Source organism: Scylla paramamosain, chromosome 15 (genome assembly GCF_035594125.1).
Source record: "Scylla paramamosain isolate STU-SP2022 chromosome 15, ASM3559412v1, whole genome shotgun sequence".
Taxonomy (NCBI): domain Eukaryota; kingdom Metazoa; phylum Arthropoda; class Malacostraca; order Decapoda; family Portunidae; genus Scylla; species Scylla paramamosain.
The window spans coordinates 9,993,808-10,013,511 of record NC_087165.1 but is presented as its reverse complement, the minus strand read 5'-3'; the positions used below and the strand labels follow the sequence as shown (position 1 = coordinate 10,013,511).

The following is a 19,704-nucleotide window of genomic DNA, read 5'->3' as shown; positions in this document are numbered from 1 at the left end:
TCTCTCTCTCTCTCTCTCTCTCTCTCTCTCTCTCTCTTGCATCCGACACAGTCTATTAAGGAGCGTGCGTGAAAAAAACCTGCAAAACTTATGATTCTTGGCGGGAAAATGGACCAAGTTTAATATGAAGAGACACCTCAAACACACGTAATGATAGTGAAGGTGCAAGCAAGAAATATATATTCAAAAATAGATCCACAGGGAGGTAAAAACTTAACTCAAAGCTACACGGTTGTCGGAGAGTACGAAGGAGAAAGTGACCGCAGACACTTGTAAATGGTTGTAAAGATTGTAATTCACCTTGTTTTATGCTCGCCAGACACGGAAGATGAACATGTGTACAAGTTCTCCCTTACACACACAGACACACAGATTTTTTTTTCATTTAAACATTACACACTTAATAGAACATAATAACAATGAAATTACAAGCAAGGAGCTGTGTTCGTAAGCTTAAAAAACATATCTGTACTGACTGTAGCATATATTTTCAAAGTTAGTCCCTTCATTATGGTCGTCACTCAGCCAATCTCACGTGGCTTCTCCTTTTTATTTTTTCTTCATCTTCTTTTATTGGTCTACTCGCCTATTCCTGCAGTACTTATTAGTGTAAGTCTTAAAATATATGTCGTACTTATGGAACTAATATCTGATAGCTCTTCTTATTTTCTTATTTCTTATATCCATCCACCACTGCACAACTCACGGTATGCCTTTGTAAATGCACAGAAATACATTCAAATCAACATTCTTTCCCTTTAGATCTCATAATATCAGCACCTCCACGCCCTCCTTAGGATCTGTAACTACGCTCATCATATACAAACAAGTAGTTCTTCGCCTGATTCCTTTCACGAATTATTCTCTTCCCGTCCTCTACCTTCCTCGGGACTGAACGCATCGTAAAGGAAGAAAATAACGCCACAACATTGCGATTGCGGTCTTATTTGCCACTCACTCTTCCTAACCGCTTCCTTCCGACCAACAGGGTTCCACAGCCCACCAGCCCCTGCCACCGTGATAATGGAACGATCTTGAATGGCAATAGTGAAAATCTGCAGCTTATATCTCATATTTACTTCCCTTGTTATGTTTATCTTTTCTACGTAAACTAGGCGGAGAGCAGAGGGCAGAGTTTTTTGGTCGTGATAATCAAGCCATCCATCTGCAGCAGTAAAATATAATAAAAAAATTCATCAGTTTAGGTCTCATATCTAATTCCCTTTTTGAGTTGCTGGTCTGTATACAAACATAAGCAGAAAGTTTTTCACCACGATAAATTGTATCCCACTCCCGAGCAGTAAAAATCATAATGTATCATCAATTTAGACCTCGCATCTGCTTCCTTTGTTAACTTACTCGTCTCTACACAAACATGAGCATACAGTTTTTGGTCAAGATGAAGTGCCTTCCACCCGCAACAGAAATATCATAAGAACTCATCACTTCAAATCTTATAGCTGCTCCCTAGTTAAGTTTCCTTTTTCTGAATGAATTAAGCACAGATTTTGGCCACTATGAAGTTCCTTCCATTCTCTGAGAGTAAAAATCACAAGAAATCAGTAGTTCATATCTCGCATCTACTTTTCTTGTTAAGTTCCTCGTCTCTGCACAATCATAAGCTTTTCCATTCTCCGACAGTAAAAGATTTTCACTTCAGACACATCAATATCAGCGTATTTCCCTATCAACTCACTCGTCTTCACTCAAACTCCACTTGGTAACTTTTTAATCTTGATTCTTGCTTTTATCTTTCTTTAGACTAATGGTTACTTCAGACATCAATAGCAACAACATATTTCCCCGTTAACTCGTCTTTACAGAAACTATGCAACTTTTATTCCTGCTGCCTGCTCTAATCTTTTTTAGGACTAATGGTCACCTCACACATCAATATGGACGCATTTCCCTATAAAATCACTCGTCCCTGCACAAACTATACTACACAACTTTTATTCTTTCTTGCTTTTATTTTCCTTTAGACTAATGGTTCCTCTAGCCATAAACCTGCCTTCCTCCAATCATTAAGAGCCACTGTATCGAGCAGCAGAGTGGCGGCGCACCTCACTCGTCGTACCTGGCGTGTACCCACCTCAGTCCCGCAGCGCCCCGCCACGGAGGCTTCGGGTGTTGCTCTCATATCCTGGTGCTGTGCCGGGACGCTCCCTCCCGGACACGACTTGTGGGCAGAAAGAGGCTCGATACGTGGCGGGTGATGACTGATTGTACGAAGGGTCTAGTAATGGCAGTAATAAATGTTGCTACAGGGAAAATAATGGTGTTGGTGGTGGTGATGGTAGTAGTAATGGTAATGATGGTAGTAGCAGTAGTAGTAGTAGTAGTAGTAGTAGTAGTAGTAAAATAATAATAAATAATAATAATAGTAATAATAATAATAATAATAATAATAATAGCACCACCACCACCAACAGTAAACAACAACAACAACGACAACAACGACAACAAAAACAACGCCAATAAAAAAAAAAAGAGCAAGAATTATTTTCGGTGCTGTTGTTGCTGCTGCTGTTGTTATCGTTGTTCTAGTGGTGGTGGTGGCGGCGGTGGTGGTGGTAGTGGTGGTGGTGGTTGGTGCTGCTGCTGCATGAATCAAACGTAATACAAGTTTTTCTAAAGGACAACGGCCCCGAATCCATTACAGTGCACCTTCATCATGTCTCCGCAAGGTGCATCCCGCGACCTGAGACAAATACTTGGCGAGCTGGAAGAATACTCGTATAGTGAACTTTCTCCCGATGATCACTGAACACTAGACAATCCTTTCCCGAAAATCTGTCCGAGTAACCTAGATTTTATTTCGCTGTCTGATTAATAATGTCGGAAATATCTCTCTGTCTGTCTATCTATCTGTCTGTTTCTCCCTCTTTCTCTGTAATATACTGCTCTCTCAAATCGTCTACACGCATCTGTTCAGTTTCTTTTAGTTAAGCGTTAGGTATATTTCTGAAATTTTGCATTGCGGCCTCTAGTACTTGATCCAGGAAGGAGTTGAAGGAAGGACGAACTAGAGGAAAGGTGGGGGAATGTTGGGATGAAAACAAAATATACTGTACATATATCTTCCTTTAAATTTGCTTTTAAGTTACGTGTATTTTCAAAACTAGGCACGGTGTTGGTCCAAGAGCAATGGCTGCCGTGTTAAATTGCAAAGGTTTTTCAAAGTAAGACGAAAAGAGAACAAATGAATTTTTCCACTTGCCCTTACCTGCTTCCCTCCTTCTCCGCCTCACTCTCGACTAGCCCTGCAATTTCAAATATCCATCTAACGCCAAAAATAAGTCGATATGTACATTTTTCCACTCTTATTACCTATTCTCACACCTGCATTAGCGCCAACTCGCGGGACATCCTATATTTCGCATCAGAGGACTGACACATGGAAACATCAATGCAGCATTCACAACAGCTCTTGTTTTTGCCGCGAACCACGACACGCGTCTCCACAACAAGGAATTCTTCTCCTCAAAAGGAACAAAAATGTCAATCCAGTGATCGCGTCCAATACAAGAACAATTCCTTCCAGTCCTTCCTGCGACTGGACAGAAGACGAAGACGTGGAGGCAGGATGCAGATGAGCAGCTGCCTTGGAGGTGGAATCAATCCCTTGGCGACTAACTACTGACTGATTTAACTAGTGACTAACTCAAGTGGCGGCCTTGTAAGTGGCTGTGCTCCTGACCATCTCCCTGCCAATCATACTGACTCACTGGCCGACTACTTACCCTTGTACCTGCCTGGCCTGGGACTCCTATCCATACTGACTAGCTTAAAGATCGACTAATCTGCCTTCCTGACTGTCCGCCAGCATGCCTTCCTGACTGATTGACTGATTGTCCCAGTATCTCATTGCCTGCCCGAGCGAGTGACTGACCGGCTGGCGGGAGGGAGGGGTGGCAGGCGGCTGGGTGAGTGGAGGGGCAGCAGGGACACGGGCACCCGGAGACTTCAAACGCCGCGGCGCCTTTGTCTCTGCGATGATTGTGCGGCGGCGCTGGGGACTGTCAGATCGGCGCCGCCCCCCACGCCCGCCTCGCTAACTGGGGCCGTCGGGAATATATAATTAAGAGCCAAATCTGCCCGCCGAGCCAAAGGGATGATGGGACCGTGTAGCGGGGAGGCAGGGTCGGGGGAGCGAGACAGGTTGCATCGTCGCCATAGCTTCGACATGCCTGCCAACCCTCCCGGCCACCACCACTGCCTTCCTCCTCCTCCTCCTCCTCCTCCTCCACCTTCTTCTACTACTCCTCCTCCTCCTACTCCTCCTCATCATCATCATCTCGATCTACTGGCTGTCCTCCTTCCTCCCCATAAGCACACTGTTCGCTCTTCGCTTCTCGTGAGACACAAAATCTGTTCTTTTGGCTCGTTATCTTCTTCATAATCTAAGTTCGCAAGTGTTCTCGTCAGCAAAGTGATCTCGCGTGCCTCTGTCCTTCCTTCCTTCACTCTTTTAGCTGTTTTTCTTTTTCATCTTTATCTTCTCAAGTGTTCTCGTCAGTAAACTGATCTTATGTGCCTCTATCCTTCCTTCTCATTCCTTTACTCATTCCTAACCTCAGTTCTGGGGATGTATTCTACCCAGCTACTAGTAAATTGCAATTAATGCCAACAGATTGTGTAAAAATAATATTAGCTGACTCTCTCTCTCTCTCTCTCTCTCTCTCTCTCTCTCTCTCTCTCTCTCTCTCTCTCTCTCTCTCTCTCTCTCTCTCTGCTATTCTGTTCTTCCATATGTGGTTAACTAATAGTAATACGTAGATCAGCAGATACCCGTGTCTTCTGGTATATGTTGTTTTTTTATAATTCTCTCTCTCTCTCTCTCTCTCTCTCTCTCTCTCTCTCTCTCTCTCTCTCTCTCTCTCTCTCTCTCTCTCTCTCTCTCTCTCTCTCTTACCCACGCACACGCACAATAAAGGAAGTAACACACACACACACACACACACACACACACACACACACACACACACACACACACACACACACACACACACACACACACCTGCAGATATTTCCCATCAGAGTCACTTCCGTTTTTAAGAATAATTTTCGGCAATAAGTTTATGGCCCTAGTGAGGAAATAATTTGGGAGCATACGTGCATTTTTACAGCTGGCTAAATTGCTTCTCGTATACAACAGGATGGCGCACCTCGTCTACAAACTGCTGTACTAAGCCCTACTTGAGAAACATTAGTGTAAATTTATAAGAAGAGCGAGAACACTTTTACCTGTGACGAACAAAATAGGTGTACTAAAAAGGTACAAACTGTTGCATTTACAATTACCGGTGAAATATTAGTGTAAAATTGTAACAGCGTGAATCCAGGTGGTGGCCACTTCAACCTTTACCTGTGATGAGCAAACCAGATTTACTAGCAAGGTGTTTCTTTACCTCACCTAATCTTCTAACACCTGGACTAAACATTACTGGATAAATGTTAGAGTTGTTATAGGAACAGCGTAAAGCCAGGTGGTAATTGCTTGTACCTTTACTTGTGATGAACAAAGCAGGTGTACTAGCAAAGGTGTGCTTCTTTGCACTACCACTCTGTCTAATTTGAGGTGACTTTTGTGCTCGTCACGCTGAGTTATGCGGAAGAGATCAGTTATCTAGGTAAGGTAAAACGTTATTCTTGCCGCGCTGGCTTAGTTTCCGTGCTTGGATGAGTGTCTACAGCAGGGCAGTGGGTCGAGGTGTGAGCGTTACATGCATGGCTCTGTATTTTTAAACACACATGGTTGTCGTCGAATTTGATTTTAAAGGCCAAAGAGATTATCAGTCGCGTTCTCATGGATGTTTATCTGTTGAATCTGTTGACAGTGTAAATTTTTGTTAAACTATCACTTGAAAACTCCAGTAGCATCCATTGCAAACAATTAAAAATAGCCGAGAGTAGCCAGTGAAACGTTTAAGAATATACACAAATAAGTATTCATATATTCCTGGCGTCTCCTTGGAACAGAGACTAGCGTACATGGTTGAGAATCCGCTACCTCCTGCTCGAATCCGGGTTGATGCAGTCGGCGCACGGCTCATCTAGCTGTTCATCTTTCCTTCGGTTTGGTTTATAAATAGGTATCTGGGGAAACTTAGGGGAGGTAAAATGTGGAAACCCGGATGTCACACTGGCCTTGTGTAGCGGAGTGAGAGATACTTATTATTCAACATAGACTCAAGGGCTAATGAGGCGGACGTAAGCGACGAGGCCACACGCAGCTATACCGTATGCCGCTATCATTATATGTTGTAGTAAATGGCTCTATTACGCAACTTGGTGAGAAGTTTACAAATCGATTGGGTAAATGACAGACTGATTGGTTCGGCGTCCCAGCAATACTATCACACGGTCCGGTTCGAAGCCTCGGCATCACATGTTGTTTCTGGTTCATACGAGTAATTAAGAAACAAACACACAGGAGTAGTTCAGGTGTCTGGTTTTATTCAGTAAGGGGAAGGAAAGGATATTAGAAAAAGATCAGTATAAAAAATGTAGACAAAATAAAAATTAACATTGTAAGAGGAAGAAGAAAGAGAAGGACGAAAAAAAAGAGGAAGAGGAGTAGTAGAGGAGAAGGAAGAAGAAAACATCACATCACGTACTTAATAATATCATCACGCAACACATTTCATTGCATCATCAACGAGTAAATTTGCCAAGCCACACCATTGCATCTAATCATATACAGTTCACTCTGGCGGACAGACGGCATGGTTAGCATGTAAGCGGCATTAAAGAAACTCCGTAGAAGTGCACACTAGAAAATTATAAAGAGGATGATGTCAGAATTGGAACGTGTGTGAAATGGCAACAATTCAGCTTAACTCGCTAACAATATGCACAGCTCTGATATTTTCTGCATGTGTGTGTGTATATGATGGTGAAGGTGTGGCCGGACTGACGAGAGAGAGAGAGAGAGAGAGAGAGAGAGAGAGAGAGAGAGAGAGAGAGAGAGAGAGAGAGAGAGAAAGGGAGTGGTAGAGAGGATGCGAAGGCTACAACAGTATTCATATGACCGGAATCCACCACGCCAGCCTCCCTCTCAGACAGGTAAGGCCCTCTATGGAGTTTACAGGCTGTTTGACGCGACTCCAGCACGCCGATGGGGTCTATAGCCTGGCGGGAGAGAGTGTGTGGCCTTAATGTGTATATGATGCATTTTTACGTCGGTTTGTTTTGTTCAGTTCAAGTTTAGTCTATAAGTGTCATTGTTGTTACTCTTGCTGATCTTGGTGTTGTCATTTAGTACTGCTACTACTACTACTACTACTACTACTGCTACATTGTTGATGGAGTTATTTTTTATCCACGCAATTTATTATTATTATTATTATTATTATTATTATTATTATTATTATTATTATTATTATTATTATTACTATTCATTCTCTTCCTTTCTTATTTATCTCTCTTCTTCCTCCTCCACTATAATAATATTAATAATTATTATTATTATTATTATTATTACTATTCATTCTCGTCCTTTCTTATTTTTCCCTCTTCTTCCTCCTCCACTTATTATTATTATTCCTGATATTATATCATTATTATTATTATCATTATTATTATTATTATTATTGTTATTATTATTATTATTATTATCATTATTATCATTATTGTAGTAGTAGTAGTAGTGTGTGTGAGTAGTAGTAGTAGTAGTAGTAGTAGTAGTAGTAGTAGTAGCAACAGTAGCAGGAGCGATGGTTTATCCTCTGGTGGCCGCGACAAGGCGCTGGGAAATACTGGTATAATTGCAGGATATTTACCAAGTGTGGATGACAATGTGTGGCAGAAGAAAATCTCTCTCTCTCTCTCTCTCTCTCTCTCTCTCTCTCTCTCTCTCTCTCTCTCTCTCTCTCTCTCTCTCTCTCTCTCTACTTGTCGGCGGCATGACGGATGGTCACCTAAAAATAAATAAACAAAAAAAACAACGCCACATAATCACTGTCTTGCATCAAGGACACAATATTAACTTTTCACCCAATCGTAAAATCAGAATACACAGAAAGGCTTTAAAAATGGAATAAAAAAAAAAAAATTCAGTCAAATACTTCAAAAATTTGCCATATAAATAGTGAACAGCTGATTCTTGTGGGGTGTGTACCGGGAGTGCGTGGCGGGTGTGTTGGCAGGCCTGGGCGGGGCGGCCAATCAGTATGCAGGGCAGGGCGATGGAACAACCTTCGGGAATGTTGGCAATGCTGTGTGTGTGTGTGTGTGTGTGTGTGTGTGTGTGTGTGTGTGTGTGTGTGTGTGTGTACTTTTTTGTTAGAGTGCGATTATTCAACGATGTAGTCTAGTTTTTTTTTTTTTTTGCCTGTTTTTTCAAAGTTTTCCTTGTTTTCTGTGCTATTTTACGTAACGATAATTCACGCTATCAAAATCTAATTGCCCCTATTAAAACTCGTAACTTTTTTCCTTACTAACGTCTCAATTTTCTTCATACATTATTACGTAATAAATTTCCACAAGCACCAAAAAAAAAAAAAAAGAAATAATAAATAAAATAAAATAAATAAATAAATAAATAAATAAATAAATAAAGATCACTCGCGCATTAAAACTGACAACTTTTCGCTTTAGAATTCAAATAATTCATTGGCTATATCAACATAAGTATACATCTGAATCCTACACATAAGTTAATTCTATATACATAGCCATCCCTGCTAAATCGAATCTTTTTGACAGATTCCTTTAATAAGATTCTGTTCATTTTTCTTATTATCAAGTCTCAATTTTCTCAGTACGTAAAGCCCGCATCACATTAAACTTGGCTGTGGGGATGCAGTAAAGTCTGTCCCTCACCCAGCCATCCACTCACAAGCCAGCCAGTCAGTCTTAGTAGAACGCGGCATTTTTCTGTACTATCGTCTCAATTCTCTGCATGTAAAGCCCCATCACATTAAGCTGGGTTGTGATGATGCAGTAAAGTGTATCCCTCACCCAGCTATCCACTCACCTGCCAGTCAGCCAATCGGTCTTAACAAACCTCGGAATCGTCTCTTTTTTTTTCTCCGTATGTAACGTTCCCATCACATTAAGCTTTTTGGGATGGTGCAGTAAAGTCTGTCCCTCACCAAGCCAGCCAGCCAGTCAGTCTCAGCGGCATCTGGAAGTGGGTCTCGTTAAAGTACTGAATCACGCCTGATGAGCGGCCGCGTCTGGTCTGGTTCAGCGCGCAACATTGTCACTTTTTGTTCAGTGTCCACAAGTATGACGGAAATTTCCTGTAAGACGAAGATTTACGGGCTTATAGGATATAATTTGCCGGCATAAAAGCCACTCGCAGCATGTGTGTGTGTGTGTGTGTGTGTGTGTGTGTGTGTGTGTGTGTGTGTGTGTGTGTGTGTGTGTGTGTGTGTGTAATATGTTGAATGCAGGATTAGAAGTGAGACACACACACACACACACACACACACACACACACACACACACATTTATAAACAGCCAGATAAACCGGATAAGTAATAACATGCAACATTTGAGCTCTCTACATTAAAACTTGAAGAGACAGAGAGAGAAAAAAGACTCATTCAATTGGTAATTTTTTGACGGTGAAGCACCTCCATTGTGAACGAAGGAAGGTGACCTCGCTTCGCCACTTGATTAAAAAAGTTCATCCACTCCCTCACCACCACTGGAGGCTTCAATATCTCCCCAATGAAGAATACGAAACAGCATCTATTTAATTGCTCCATTTCTATATTTACCTCTGCTCTCAGAATGTCCTCACTTTCATTTAAAACTTTAGTATCTTTCCAATGATCATACGAGACACAATCTACTTAATTGCTCCATTTCTATATCTCTTTCTTCGCTTACCAATCTCTATACTGATGCTGATATGAGTGTTGCGTTATAGCCTTTGGAACGGCATCACCATTACAAAGGCGCGAATAATGTGTGTGTGTGTGTGTGCGTGTGTGTGTGTGGGAGGGGGGGATGCCTTGTCTGGGCCGCTCCGTGTAGGATTGCAGGCCTGGTATATATGTAAGTATATTTTTTTTCATCCCTCACTCTCGGTGCCCACAGACCCTTGCCCGATGTCCCAGAGGAACCTCCCCGCCTCCTTCTGGAACAGCCACTACCACGCCGGGGTGTCTGGCTACGGCGGCGCGGGGGGCTCCGTGGCACTGGCAGGGCATGAAGGCCTGTACCCAGACTACTCCAGCCTACACGGCCTACACCAGGGTGATCCGTGGGCCTACAACTTCACGGCGGCGGGGCAGTACCCCCACCACCGCTCCATGGCGGACTTCACTTACATGCCCTCCTCCTCTAGGTAAGGAAGGCCTTTCTTATTTTATTTACCTATTTATTTATTTAAGTTTTTTTTTCGATTTTTGCCTTTCTTCATCTCTTCCTCTTCCTCTTCTTCCTTCTCCTCCTCTTCAACTTCCTTTTTTCCCTTCCTTCTCCTCCTTTTCCTTTTTCTTTCTTCTCTTTCTTCTTCTTTTCCGCCTCCGCCTCCTCCTCCTCCTCCTCATCTTTTCTTCTTCTTGCTCTCCTCTTTCTCTATGCAGGAGTCTTCATTCATAGTGTTGCTTAAAAGTTGTAGCGGCTGTAGTTATATTTCTCGTTCAGTAAATTCATGTCGGGTATCATCTTCTAATTGACATTCATATGATTCCCTTGTTCTTTTCCTCGTTTCCGTCGTCTCGGTCTGTATGAGTCTGCCAAACGGACGACGATTTTCAGAAAGTCGACGAGAAATATCTACGGAAGAGTTTCACTTATTTATTTCTTCATGTAAGAAGGGAACTGGCAAAGAGTCAACAAAACATATATACAAAAAAAAAAAAAGACCATTGAGGTGGCAATCCCTAAAAGTAAAAAGTGCCAAAAGAATTATCTCAAGCAGAAGTGTCTTGAGACCTTCCAAAGTGACAGCGCCGTAATAACCTATAATAACCCGCCCCCCACCACAGGTACCCCCACAACTACTCCTCCCTGTTGATGGGTCGCGCGCCGCGGCTGCCCCAATGCGTGGTGGGGAAGGCTGACCCCTGGACCTCCGCGCCGCGCCTCCACGACGAGATGACCTTTGACCCCGCCGCCGCCTACACCCACCACTTCTCCTCCATGTCAGGTCAGTTGTGGGAACCTCCGCCGTTAAGATTATTTGGTATCTCTTATTTATTTATTTATTCATTTATTTATTTGTTTATTTATTTATTTACTGATTGATGTCATTTACTCTGCTTGATTACTTTTCTTACGGTTTGTCTTAAACGTCATTCCTGCGCAATTGAGAGAGAGAGAGAGAGAGAGAGAGAGAGAGAGAGAGAGAGAGAGAGAGAGAGAGAGAGAGAGAGAGAGAGAGAGAGAGCCACAAAGGAGAGGGGAGGAGAGAGAGGGGAGAGCAGGACAACATGATTAAATGGTTGTTGGCGTCGTTATTGCATTTAATTGTCTGGATCAGGGAGAGGCGTTCGAGTCCCTGCCCTCCCAAATCCCTCACTTCTCTCTTCTCTCCCTCACTCTCCCTTCCGTAAGCACTCACCCTGAAACAACACTATGGTAAATTACATAAAACACAAACGCAACAAAACCTACGTTGATAAGTTCGTAAGAGATTCAAATTAAGACAAAGTTTGTGTTTATAAGAGGAAAGGTGGTGTTAGGAAAGATTAGGGTTACTAAGTGTAGGTGTAGAAGGACGTGGGTGATCAGGGGAAGCCGAAGCCAGAGTGTTGGGCGAGGGTCGGGACGCGGGGACAATATCGGGTACTCAGAGGTGACATCAATAATGGTCTCGCTCCCCTGACACAACCATGGCTTCCACTCCATTTCGTCCCCTTCCCAAAATACATTAACTCTTATATCCCCCTCCATTCTCTCTCTCTCTCTCTCTCTCTCTCTCTCTCTCTCTCTCTCTCTCTCTCTCTCTCTCTCTCTCTCTCTCTCTCTCTCTCTCTCTCTCTCTCTCTCTCTCTCTCTCTACAGTTTATACCTTCTCGTATTGATTAGCATACGAATGTTTATGTAATGCTCTCGGAATATTTTGACACTAGACATTTCTCGTCCCCAAAATGTTCCCAGACGTGAGATAAGGAAGCTCAGAGCACAAAACATTTGGCCACACTTCACCGGAGGACAGGCGAGGAGTGTTGCAGCAGTGTGGCTTATCCTACACCACTGTACACTCACAACCTTGACTGAAGTGCACCCAGTGGTACTCGCGTCACATATGTTATTGCAATAATATCTTTCGTTCGTTTAATTCTCGTAGATGTGTCACCGTTCTCTGTCTAGCTTGCTATCGAGGGAACACAGGTGGTACGGTCATAAGGACATAAAGTAAGGGAAGCTGTAAGAGCCGTCAATAAATATATAAAGCTTTCGTTAGCTTGAGATCTTTGTAGATGCATCACCGTTGTTTGTATAGCCTGCCATCAAGGGAACACAGGTAGCACAGGCGACTGGTACGTGCAATCTTAAAAACACAAGAACATAAGGGAAGTTACAAGAAGCCGTCAGTAAATATATATAGCCTTTGTTAGCTTGAAAAATCTTTGTAGATGCGTTACAAATTTTGTGTAGCCCGCTATTGAGAGAACACTTTTGGTATAGGCGATTTGTCATAGAAACAGAACATAGGAACATAATGGAAGCTACAAGAAGCCGTCGATTAATATACAAAGCTTTCATTCCCTTAAAAATCCTCATGACTGATTTTGTCTAGCCTGCCATCAATAGAACATAGGTGGTACAGGCACTTGGTACATTCAGTCATAGGAACATATGATAAGAAAATAAGGAAAACTACAAGAAACAGTAGGGCCTACACGTGGCAGTTCCTGTAAAGATGCGGACAAAAATTGAGTAGCTTATCCCAGTTACTTTTGCTCTTCCACTTGATCCTTCACACACTCACGCGCTCTGACCTCCCGCCTAGAATCTGAAAGCTATTCTTGGACTGCCTCACCTTATGACTGTACGCTTGAATGCTATTAAGTCCCCTTCGTAATCTCCTAGGCATGAATTTACGCAGAAGCGGTACATGGGAGTCCTCGGGGAGACACTCGGTGTGACTGACTACCTAAGCACCTTTTGTCATCTACGTGTCACTTCCTAACAAATTACGGACCTTTTAAGGGAAACAATAATTATACATCTTAAGAGTACGTTTTTCTTATATATGTTTAACAGGATATAGCAAACAATATACATGACACTACACTATGTACGTCGCAGTTAAAAGCGATGAGAGATTTCGAGTACTGGTTAACTCTTGCATTGCGGAGGTGAACAGAATAGGTATGAGAGAAAGTAGAAAGCCTTACCGCGATACAGTAAGCTATATATAGGACACGACACTGTACATTAGGGCTCTTAACAGCTTCTGCATAACAGATCGAGGAACATTTTACGTTTTGCTCAGTGGTGAATTGTAATGACTTCAAATCCATATAACGTCCTGCGGAATGAGAGAGGAAATGAAGGCGTTAATATTTCAAAGTGATTTAGGTGGCATGAGAGAGAGAGAGAGAGAGAGAGAGAGAGAGAGAGAGAGAGAGAGAGAGAGAGAGAGAGAGAGAGAGAGAAATGGAAAATTAAAACTATATCCTAAGTAATAAATAAACTTCAGCACAAACTTATAAAAAAGAAACCGAACGTACATATCACTTAGATTCTCTCTCTCTCTCTCTCTCTCTCTCTCTCTCTCTCTCTCTCTCTCTCTCTCTCTCTCTCTCTCTCTCTCTCTCTCTCTCTCTCTCCTACATTCTCTCCCTACCCGTCTTTCTCTCCTTACATTCTTCCTTCCTCCTTCTCCCTGTCCCCATTTCTCCTCCTCGTCTCTCTCTCTCTCTCTCTCTCTCTCTCTCTCTCTCTCTCTCTCTCTCTCTCTCTCTCTCTCTCTCTCTCTCTCTCTCTCTCTCTCCCCCTCCCCCCATCTCTCTCTCTCTCTCTCTCTCTCTCTCTCTCTCTCTCTCTCTCTCTCTCTCTCTCTCTCTCTCTCTCTCTCTCTCTCCTCTCTCCCTCCCTCCCTCCCTCCATCAGTGCATATAATCTCATTTTGAGAGAGAGGGACCCGGAGATTAACAGTGTGGAATGCAATAAACATATTTGAGAGAGAGAGAGAGAGAGAGAGAGAGAGAGAGAGAGAGAGAGAGAGAGAGAGAGAGAGAGAGAGAGAGAGAGATCACGTATCGGAACATCAAAGGCCTTAGCCCTCTCTCTCTCTCTCTCTCTCTCTCTCTCTCTCTCTCTCTCTCTCTCTCTCTCTCTCTCTCTCTCTCTCTCTCTCTCTCTCTCTCTCTCTCTCTCTCTCTCTCTCTCTCTCTCTCTCTCTCTCTCTCTCTCTCTCTCTCTCTCTCTCTCTCTCTCTCTGTGTGTGTGTGTGTGTGTGTGTGTGTGTGTGTGTGTGTGTGTGTGTTTATCTCCCGATCATCACTAACTCTTATCCAGTAATCGCTTAGTGACGTAGCCAAGACTCGCTCTCTGATTGGCGGTTCCCACGGTGACATCTCGTGACGAACACACACCAACAACAACAACAACAACAACAACAACAACACAGACAGGAACCAGTTCTCTCATTGACAAGTGGAAAGTTGACGTTTGTGATGCGTTAATCTCTGCCTACCATGAAAGGGAGTTTAAAGGGCGACCCGTGGCTGGCTGTTAATGGTGCTGCGCGGTACATCTGTCGCAGGGCTTATGGGAAACAGGAAGGTCATTCAGTAAAAGGAAGATTAATGAGAAAAACTGAGCTACGCAGTTGACGAAATAAAAAAAAAAAAAAAACACATTGGGAGGTAATTGAGTAAAGGAAGAGAAAAGAAGGTTCACTTACAAAAAAGAAAATTCAGTGATACTTAATCGAGAAAATAGAATAAATTACTAATTAAAAAAAAAAAGTTCAATGAGGGAATTACACTGACAGACAAATTACCAAAGAAAACGAAATTCACCAAGAAAAGGGAAACTTAACAAAAGGAGGGAAGTCAGTAAGAAACACAAAACTCACTCATGGAAATCTAATTCTATCACTCATAAGTTCATGGGAACGAAAAACACAACAGCATCGGAGTTTGAAATATTATTGATAACACTCTTACTGCTCATGACAATAAAGCAATTGTTCCTTTAACTGAAGAATCTTAAGTGATTTTACTGAACAAGAATAAAATCAGATACACTACAAGATTCGGTCTCCGTTTTTATATTGTTAATCTTTAGTGTCTGTAGCGATTTCTTCTTCAATTCTTCTTCAAGGATCAGGTGTTCAGCCTCTCATGTGAAGCCTCAGATGGTCGTCCCCCCGTAGCAGTGCAGGCAGATTTTTAGTGACGTACATGCAGAGCTCCAGATGCAAACTCCTTCGAAAATACAGTTGATAGGAAGCATGTGGGTATTCTTCAGGCAGGACTCGAACTTGTGTCCCCGCACTGAGTATTAAACCGCTCCCCTCCATTCACTCACTACTTCCTGCTGTAACTGGCGTCGCAAAATTATACTCAAATCACTTGCCTATTGTACCAAGCTCGAAGACCCATAGCAGTCAAAAGGTTCGAAGTAAAAGCGGCGTTTAATCAAGCCTTAAATGTTAATGTATTACTACTTTCACATATCTTTCCCTTCGTGAGACCGAGGCTCGTATTCTCGACCACTTTGACCTTTCGTTAGGACCATTTTCAAAGGCCACAGAGATGACTAGTCAGGATTTCATACGTGTTGTTCCTCTTGGTGAAGCAGAACCTATGCTAAACAATCACTGTAATTATGAAAACAGCCTTGGAAACCATAATACCTTCCACTAGAGTCTGCTCAAAATTGTCGAGGTTAACTACCCAAATGTTAAGAACCTAAGACTTTTGATCAGAGTCCGTGTGTGTGTGTGTGTGTGTGTGTGTGTGTGTGTGTGTGTGTGAGAGAGAGAGAGAGAGAGAGAGAGAGAGAGAGAGAGAGAGAGAGAGGGGCAAATTCCTTCTATGTAGAATTGACCACTTCTGAATATGTGTGCGCTCTCTCTCTCTCTCTCTCTCTCTCTCTCTCTCTCTCTCTCTCTCTCTCTCTCTCTCTCTCTCTCTCTCTCTCTCTCTCTCAAGGTGCAGACATTTCCCCAGCGTCCTTGCGTCACTAATCACCACTTCGCCCTCAGCATCGTGTTTTCCTGCTCGTCTTCCTCCTGCAAAGCTTCCACTATTATTTACTTCACGTTTTATCCACTTCCCTTCAACAACATTGGGAAAAAATGCATACCGCGTCTTATCATTACATATTACAGTATTATTTTCTCAGTACTGAATAAATATATCGTGATAGTTAAGTCTGTCTCACCATCTCGTTTTTTTTTCTTAGTTTTTGTTCCTCGTTTTTATTTCGCCAAGTCTGTGTTTCATGAAGCCAAAATAAATCATGATCGGCCGCCATGCCGGCAGCGACATTAAGATGTAATAAAACAGAAGGCAATTTGTCTGTCGGCTCGAGGTAATTTATTTTCAGCGAGTGAAAGAAGGAAGATAAACTTGTTCGGCCTGACAAGTTGTTTGCCAGGAAAGGTAAGAAAAAACAACAAAAAAGGAGAGGCCGAAAGAGAGAGGGAGGAAAGGAAGGAGGGAAGATGAGTGGGGGTTGGGGGGGAGAGAGGTAGGGTAGAAGCGAAATTTGATGAAGGGAAAGGAGGGAGAGAAAATGGCAAGATGGAGAGAAAAATGGGAATGGAGCAGTTATGGATAGGGAGAAGAGCAATAAGGGATGGCGAGGGAATAATTTCCAGCTAATGGTGAGGCGGCGGGAGTGATGGCGAGGGGGAGGAGGGAAGGGAGGAAGGGTACAGAGCGAGAAGAGGAGTGTGACGGGCGAGGGAAGGAGACGAGAACAATACTAATGGAGAGAAGAGGAAGGAAGGAATATGAAAAAAAAGCCTTTAGAGAGAAAATAAACTCACAAAGAGAAATCTGATGTATTTTCTTTGTTCATATCTCCATAATGCGTTACGGTATATCATAAGGATTCCTGTCATAAACCTATATTGACACAAACCACTTATTCTAACAGAGACTGAGATAAAAATGAATAAGTTAAGAGCAAAGTCCCATATATAGTAGATCCTCATGGTGTCTTTGTGGTAATGGCTGTCGTAATACTAGTAAAACTATCTCTCTTCCATAAACATATATAATACACAGCTACCTTATTTGTCACTTATCTCAATATCACCTGGACATCACCTGCCCTCTCTCTTCCGTGTTTCCTGTGCCACAACTCCTCACCTCTGCCTTCCCTCCCGCAGGCCTGGAGGGCGCCGGGGCCTCGCAGGAAGGCAGCAAGGACCTCTACTGGTTCTAGTCTCAGGACCTGCCTCACCCCGTGCATCACCCCTCACCACCCGGAGACAACGATGAAGGCGCAGTGACCAGTGAGCGGTGCCGAGACACAGCGAGATGATCCCTTGGCAAGTCTGTGACGCCTGGATGCTGTGGCTGCGTCCCCACAGAGTGCTCAGCTCAACAGAAACAGTAGCGCTGTGACACGGGACTAAATGATACGACGTAAACTGTGTGATTAAAAAGACTGCTAGTGATTTGCGTCAGAAAACAGATGACACTGCGGCCAAAGCCATTCATTGTGTTTTGACTCTAACACTTGTGCAGCGCGGAAGACTTGCACTGATTCTGAAGCAACAGTGATCCATGACAGTAAAATTACGACAAAATATTACAGTGTTAGAAAATAGTGATTATATTAGTTTAAAGGTGCAAGTATGCTGACGGCGCCGGCACAATTAGCAGTGCATTAAAGCTCTCGACGTAAACAGGACGCATTTTCAAGAGCCGGTAAAGTGTATAGCGGAGAGACGGGTTTTTGAGAACAGTTTTACAACAGTAGTGTTGTGATGCCATCGAAAGGACTGAAACTTTGAAGATTACTTGTACAGAAATTTTTTTTTAAATAAATAAAATACTGAAAAACAACTTTAACATTCGGAAGAAATAAGACTCGAGGAATGAAAATGTAAACAAAAAGACGGCGACGCACAGAAGAACCCAATGAAATCCAAACACAGGAACGGACGTGATAGTGACGGTCAAGAGTGAAGACGATGGTGATGACAACAGTAGCAATGTTCATGAGACTACAACACCTCAAGCTATATTATTTGAAGTCACTGTTATGGTGTGTGCAAAAGATAGAAAAATTAAACAGTGCGTCGTGTACAAACTCATAACTCACATGGGTAATAAGACACAATCTCGTAAGTACGCGAGCCGCTGACATAGTGACTGTGAACTGTGTGAAAATAGTTCTGGAAAAGTATTACATAGTGACGGCGAAGACTGAAAAACACGAAGCGAGACGAGGAAACTGCACAAAGAAAAAACCGCATCGAAAACCCGGTGACAGAAAAAACTCCACCTTCATATACCTATGAAATATATAAAAAATAAAAATAAATAAATAAATAAATACCTATGACGAAAAAAAGAAACGGGACGAGAAAACTGTGTAAAAAAAAAAAATTACTGTACTAAAATACCTAGGACAGAAAGGAAAAATCCACCTTCATACACCATTGACAAAGAAAAAAAAATCATAGTAAGAAAATACCATAAAATACCTATGATGTTGAGATACCACTGATAGAAAACAAATAACCCTTATACACCTACAACACAATAAACCAGAAATGGATAGACCCCCTTAAATTAAATACATACGATATTAAGAAAACCCCTTAAAATGCCTACACTGAAAAATACACAAATGAAAGAACGCACACAATGATACAGAACCGCCGCTTGTGTAACGCGTGGCGGAAAACCAGGAGCGGAAACCATCACGTGTGAGCGCCACGCATTATCACGATGTAGGACAGTGCGCGGAAATGTATGGAGGATTCGACTTGCGCCACTTTAGTATGGAAATTATGTGAAAGTGGAGATAGAAATGTAAATGTTTCTTTCTCTCTCTCTCTCTCTCTCTCTCTCTCTCTCTCTCTCTCTCTCTCTCTCTCTCTCTCTCTCTCTCCTCTCTCTCTCTCTCTCTCTCTCTCTCTCTCTCAACATGTTCATTAAAATAACAGTAATTCAGTTTCTTATATACTGGAAAATACACGAAAAACTGGTCCGAGAAAGTGTGTGTGTGTGTGTGTGTGTGTGTGTGTGTGTGTGTGTGTGTGTGTGGCAGGCGGTAACGACCCTGACACAGTAACGAGACAGTTGCGTTCGTCCTAACTCTGCCATGACCATGTTTAGTAAAGATACACGACTGTTAACTCTCCTTATCTCCGCCACCACCACCATCACCACCACAGCCACTATCATCGCCGCCACCCTCCCTCACTGCTATGCGGAGAACAGTCTTTATTTATTGACTCCTTCATGACAATCAGTGCCCACGTTGTGAATGATTTAATGCATTTGCTTGTAGATAAACACCGTATACTTGTTTCAGGATTGCATTTCCTAAACGTTGCGGGGTCTTAAGTATTTTCACTACTTTTTAACAGGTTCAGATGGAAGTTATTTTGGTTTTCAAGAGTTTCCATGATTATAGTGATAGTATCAGAATTCTACACCATGAATGGAAAATTACACACACGAGAATCAGATTCATCACCGGTAACCTTCGAGAATGATTGCTATACGAGTCCCAGACGTCTACGGCTTTAGAAAGTGTTTAAGGCAGAGGAAAACTATATTAAATTAGTGCTTAGTCATTCTCTCTGTTAAC

General features: G+C 42.6%; 1 protein-coding gene across 1 annotated transcript in view; it reads left to right on the top strand.

Moving 5' to 3' along the window:
- The window catches only part of LOC135107403 (transcription cofactor vestigial-like protein 2), a 44,691-nt gene extending 25,706 nt beyond the window's left edge, over window positions 1–18,985 (top strand). Inside the window, exons 4-6 of the mRNA XM_064017230.1 lie at window positions 10,054–10,303; window positions 10,950–11,110; window positions 17,264–18,985. Coding sequence (XP_063873300.1) covers window positions 10,054–10,303; window positions 10,950–11,110; window positions 17,264–17,319 — 467 coding nt within the window. The 3' untranslated portion in view covers window positions 17,320–18,985. The remainder of the gene's footprint in view (window positions 1–10,053; window positions 10,304–10,949; window positions 11,111–17,263) is intronic.
- The last annotated feature ends 719 nt before the right edge of the window (window positions 18,986–19,704 follow it).